Here is a 5863-nt window from a genome sequence, read left to right as displayed (position 1 = left end):
CACGATACATATTAAAGGGGAGTGGCAAAACCAAGCACATTCTGTCGGCAAATCATTGTGCTTGGGAATTAGTGCATCATGCATTTTACCATGTGAATGGCCTCAAACTTGATGTTTGGTCATTTTGTACGGTTTTGAAAACCCTTCAATTCTCACCAAATTAATAAATATTTTGTACAGCCTAACCATATGAGCCTAACTGACTATCCTACTAAATTATTTCAATTTGGGCTATGTGAAGAAACAGTCCACCAAGCAAACTGCATATATAAAAGGTTGTGTGTGTCAACTGTGGGGTGCCCATGTTTGCTAGGGATCGGAAGTCGGTGCAAGAGTGGCAGGTTGAGTTGGCCTGAGTCAGAGTAAGTAGTACAGAAGGTGTCTTATGCTGAGGCAGTGAGGGATCCTGAGAGAATCCCTGTGAGTAGGCCTAGTAGATCTGTGACAGCACAGAGGGATAGGTCAATGAGTGATGTATGCTTCAGAGAGGTTGGTTTAGCGTTCATAACGATAGTTTTAATGAGTGTAGGGTTAGATGGCAGGGTGATTTAAATGTTTTTACTTTCCCCATTTTTTCCATTTTGTGGATCAAAGTAGAATGAATTCAAATCAAATCAAATTGTATTAGTCACATGCGCCGAATACAACAGGTCTAGACCTTACAGTGAAATACTTACTTACGAGCCCCTAACCATCAATGCAGTTAAAAAAATATATGAATAAGAATAAGAAATAAAAGTAACAAGTAAGTAAAGAGCAGCAGTAAAATAACAATAGCGAGACTATTTACAGGGGGGTACCGGTACAGAGTCAATGTGCGGGGGCACCGGTTAGTTGAGGTAATTTGTACATGTAGGTAGAGTTATTAAAGTGACTATGCGTAGATGAAAACAACAATGCAAATAGTCTGGGTGGCCATTTGATTAGACTTTCAGGAGTCTTATGGCTTGGGGGTAGAAGTTGTTTAGAAGCCTCTTGGACCTAGACTTGGCGTTCTGTTACCGCTTGCCGTGCGGTAGCAGAGAGAACAGTCTATGACTAGGGTGGCTGGAGTCCTTGACAATTTTTAGGGTCTTCCTCTGACATTGCCTGGTATAGAGGTCCTGGATGGCAGGAAGCTTGGCCCCAGTGATGTACTGGGCCGTACGCACTATCCTCTGTAGTGCCTTGCGGTCGGAGGCCGAGCAGTTGCCATACCAGGCAGTGATGCAACCAGTCAGGATGTTCTCAATGGTGCAGCTGTAGAACCTTTTGAGCATCTGAGGACCCATGCCAAATCTTTTCAGTCTCCTTGGGGGGAATAGGTTTGTCATGCCCTCTTCACAACTGTCTTGGTGTGCTTGGACCATGTTAGTTTGTTGGTGATTTGGACACCAAGGAAATTGAAGCTCACAACCTGCTCCACTACAGCCCTGTTGATGAAAATGGGGGTGTGCTCTGTCCTATTTTTCCTGTAGTCCACAATCATCAACTTTGTCTTGATCACGTTGAGGGAGAGGTTGTTGTCCTGGTACCACACGGCCAGGTCTCTGACCTCCTCCCTATAGGCTGTCTCGTCGTTGTCAGTGATCAGGCCTACCACTGTTGTGTCATCGGCAAACTTAATGATGGTGTTGGAGTCGTGCCTGGCCGTGCAGTCATGAGTGAACAGGGAGTACAGGTGGGGACTGAGCACGCACCCCTGAGGGGCCCCTGTGTTGAGGATCAGCGTGGCGGATGTGTTGTTACCTACCCTTACCACCTGGGGACGGCCCATCAGGAAGTCCAGGATCCAGTTGCAGAGGGAGGTGTTTAGTCCCAGGGTCCTTAGCTTATTGATGAGCTTTGAGGGCAGTATGGTGTTGAATGCTGAGCTGTAGTCAATGAAAAGCATTCTCACATAGGTGTACCTTTTGTCCAGGTGGGAAAGTGCAGTGTGGAGTGCAATAGAGATTGCATCATCTGTGAATCTGTTAGAGCGGTATGCAAATTGGAGTGGGTCTAGAGTTTCTGGGATAATGGTGTTGATGTGAGCCATGACCAGCCTTTCAAAGCACTTCATGCCTACAGACATGAGTACTACGGGTCGGTAGTCATTTAGGCAGGTTACCTTAGTGTTCTTGGGCACAGGGACTATGATGGTCTGCTTAAAACATGTTGGTATTACAGACTCGGACAGGGAGAGGTAGTACGATTCGATCTTAGTCCTGTATTGACGCTTTGCCTGTTTGATGGTTCTTCGGAGGGCATAGTGGGATTTCTTATATGCTTCCGGGTTAGAGTCCCGCTCCTTGAAAGTGGCAGCTCTAGCCTTTAGCTCAGTGCGAATTTAAACCCCAGTCTTGGTAGCGGTAATGCAACAGAAATTGGATGCCAACCACCATTAAACCTCAGCGAATAAGATGTATGTTTAGAAAATCTGATGTAGGCCTACACCGGCATTACATTTACAATCCATTAGACTACTGTAGGTGGCGGTAAGGTATCGACGATTGGGTTGTTTGCCCACTAAAGGCAGGAGCGGGGAAAACTACCCTTCCCAGCATACATTGCCACATGCAAACCGAAGTTGCAGCGCCAGCGTGAAGAAGGTAAAGCTGGAGATGCAGCAGCTTGCTAGCAACACAAATCAGCTTTGAACGCTTTGTGTAGTAGCTAGATAGTTTACTGAACACATTCCAACGTATCAATGAAGTATTGTAAGATATAGAATGCTTGTGTGTGGTTGTGGTATGTTCCACCCTCCCTTTATTCAAAGTCAGCTACAGCTAACGTTAGCTAGCCAACCAGGCTACTAGTTGACGTTAGCTAGATATCCAACGTCGATTTCCATAACTGGTTTACATCGTGGTGAATTACTCAATCCTCCATGTTGTTATGCTGTCATCCCATAAAATACCATGACAAACAAAAGTTAGCTAGGAGAACTGAGATACGCACGAACTAGCTACTAATGTTAGGGGGCGTAGTCGCTGTTTTAGTTCTTGTCCATCGCACGACGATGAGATGCCCCTGTTTTGTCGTTTTCCATATCCTTTCATCGTAACTCAAAGTAAACATATTTTTAGATTGCGGGAAAAACCCTGATCCATACGTATGCGTGGGGCACTACGAGCTGCTTGCACAAGCGTGGACCAGAGCTTCTCTGGCAGTATCATTGAGCTAGATGTAGGACTCAGCCCGTTTTAGGATGTGCAGCGCCATTGAGGACTTTAAACATGTTTAAGTAGTCAACAGGGTGGGACATCCTATAGGTTAAGGAAGGATCACATTATTCCATCCAGGGTGATGGAGGGATCAGCCAATTAATTATACTCATGAGCAAACATCCCATAACTGCAGGTGGCAGTAAATCGCCAACCTTGGATTTGTTTACAAACTCCATAGAAGTAAGTAGTAGAAGGAGAAAATTGACTACTTCAAAATGGAGATGGCCTCAGTGGCTTTTCCCATGCTCTAGCAGATGTCATAATGGGACAGATACAATGTTGCGTCCTCTAACTACAATATCTCTATGAGTGGTATACAAGGCAACTCATTGTCGTTGCGTGATGGACCAGAGCTACTGTGTTGTATGCAGATCCATCTAAGTATATGAGTCTGGTTGTATGTATGCAATGTAATCACAATTTACATATGTGCAGTGAGTGGGTAACAGACTGTGATCTGCGTGTATTTGTTTTACAGATTGTCGCTACACCATTTTAGTCTGGTATTGGTCACACCATGGCAAAAGTTGGAACTGTCATCTATCCCCACACATTTGTTGTCTTATCTGAGCTGAGCAGCATCCCAACCAGCTCCCACAACCTGTGAGTGCAACTCTAGTAAGATACGTCCTCACACTAACACAAACGGTAACATTACGTAGGATGTCAAACATTCAATTATCTGAAGGCCCTCGGTACTGATGCACCCACTTACAGTACTCAATGTTCACACTACGCTGCAGAGGAGTTATAGGCCTACTCATTTGCAGTTGACTCACCACACCTGATGTCACACTTGATGTTGTGCAATTGCTCTGAAATGTTAGTTTAATTGTTTTTACCTGTCAATGTACTTATTATTTACAGTATAGGCCTAAGCTTTAAATGACAAGATCCGTGTTGCTGTTTTCAATGTATATCTTTCTGTGTGTCTGTTAAGGGTGGAAGGACTGCCATCACCATTGAACCTCACTGATACAGAAAGTGGCGGTGTTGCAGCTCTACCAGGCTAAGGTCAGTCATTTCTTGACAAAGTGAAAATATTATAATGCATGCTATATTACCATACATATTATATGTTTCAATTACCACTCAGAACAACCCTCTCATACTCTTCCAGGCTCTTGGCCCCTTGAATGTGTGAAAGTCGTTTTTTTCCTGTGGTATCAGACCCAGGCCCTTGAGAGCAATGTGTGAGCAAGAGGACCACGGAGACGGTGCCCGTAACAAGCTGTCCAACAGTGACGCCATCAAGCTGACAGATGACCTCTCTCTGAGGGACTCCGACCCTGAAGAGAGTAATGAGTTCATAGACCCAGAGGTGGAAGACTTGTCCTCATCTGATGATGAAGAGCACCAGAACTCTTGCCCTGGTCCCGGTCCCAAAAAACCTGCATTCAGTCTGACAGGTGGCAGCTCAAGCTTCTCCAACCGCAGCCGAAGCATCTTTGATTGCCTGGAGAGTGCCGCTAAGCTGTCCTCGTCCCATCTGGGCCAGGACAATGTCATTGACGGGGTCTTTGCACGTCCCCCTCCACCCCCACTGCTGCCGAGTGGAAAGAAGTATGGGGAGAAGGTGGGGGAATTGGTCAGCAAGCCTCCTCAGAAGAGAGGAGTGCCAGATTACCTGGTGAATCCTGAGCGCTGGACGCGTTATGACCTGGAGGATGTGCCAGAGACCAGTGACAGCCAGAATAGCATGGTGGCTCAGCAGTACATACAAAGCCTGCAGCAGAAGGAGAAGGAGAACACAATGGAATATGATCCTGAAGAGCCTTTTACACCTACTTTCAACCAGGGCCAGGGCAGTAACTCAGAGCATAAGATCGTGTTCTCCAGGCCTAGCCGGCCACAGAAAGATGAATCTGCAGATGTTAACAAGCCTGATCGAACTAAGAAGGCAGGGATGGGTCTCTGTCACTTAGATGATGATGAAGAAGAGGAGGGTATAGGCCTAGCAATCGCCCCCCAAAGCCCAAAGGAGAGTGAGCGGAAGAGGAAGTGGACACCGGTGGGGGACGCAGAGGGCGTGCTGAATGATAGGAAGGATCAGCCGCCTATTGGCTTCGTCATTAGTAGGAACGTCAAAAGGAAGAACTTCCGCAAGACGTCAGAGAAAGAGGAGGACTGAGAGTACACATGCATGACCTCAATCAATTGAAGTCCTCTGGAAATAATGGAGGACCCTAAATATGGGCAGTATTTTAGTGCTTCCCTGTAGAACCTCAACCAGTGGAGTTTTTTTCCTAATCAAGGGAATGGTTTCGGCCTCTTGACTTTATCAGAATCAATGTAAAATGTGTATTTTGAATATTAACTTCAGACATGAAAAGCACTTGTCAGTAATGCTAATGTATATGGCTGTTTTGAAGTCCAAAGAATATTGAATTTAGCTGTCAAGTATACTGGTGGAAGTGTAATGCTATTGTTATAAGTTATTGCTATAACTATTATTGATTATTGGAGCAGTAAAGTCTTCCCACAACTAAATCGTTTCTTTGTCTCTTATGAATATTTGTTCCTGTATTTTCCATGGCTGATGTGAAGCCAATAGTGTTTAATTTGTGATTAATCTAGAAGTTATCCGTGTTATCATTATATTACAGTATTTGAAGCATGTGCTTATGAGTTAATATGCATTGCTACATTCATATCAACGTCAAATAATACAATTA

At 44.9% G+C, this 5863-nt stretch overlaps 1 protein-coding gene across 2 annotated transcripts; it reads left to right on the top strand.

The window, feature by feature from the left end:
• Window positions 1–2482: 2482 nt before the first annotated feature.
• LOC106587475 (U5 small nuclear ribonucleoprotein TSSC4) lies at window positions 2483–5678 on the top strand. 2 transcript variants are annotated; one of them, XM_014175890.2, is made up of 4 exons: window positions 2483–2570; window positions 3667–3791; window positions 4129–4202; window positions 4309–5678. In XM_014175890.2, the coding sequence occupies exon 4, from the start codon at window positions 4378–4380 to the stop codon at window positions 5317–5319; it is 942 nt and encodes a 313-aa protein (XP_014031365.1). In that variant the 5' UTR covers window positions 2483–2570; window positions 3667–3791; window positions 4129–4202; window positions 4309–4377; the 3' UTR covers window positions 5320–5678. The 2 variants fall into 2 exon arrangements, with proteins under 2 accessions (XP_014031365.1, XP_014031366.1); XM_014175891.2 differs by having other exon boundaries at window positions 3667–3806.
• The last annotated feature ends 185 nt before the right edge of the window (window positions 5679–5863 follow it).

The sequence above is a fragment of the Salmo salar genome, chromosome 26, assembly GCF_965601325.2.
Source record: "Salmo salar chromosome 26, fSalSal1, whole genome shotgun sequence".
Taxonomy (NCBI): Eukaryota; Metazoa; Chordata; class Actinopteri; order Salmoniformes; family Salmonidae; genus Salmo; species Salmo salar.
Note: the sequence above shows the minus strand (reverse complement) of the source record. Positions and strands in the feature narration are given on the sequence as shown.

Bases quoted from the DNA above. Each gene is read 5' to 3' on its own strand.
- LOC106587475 (XM_014175890.2), top strand. From the start codon at position 4,378: ATGTGTGAGCAAGAGGACCACGGAGACGGTGCCCGTAACAAGCTGTCC.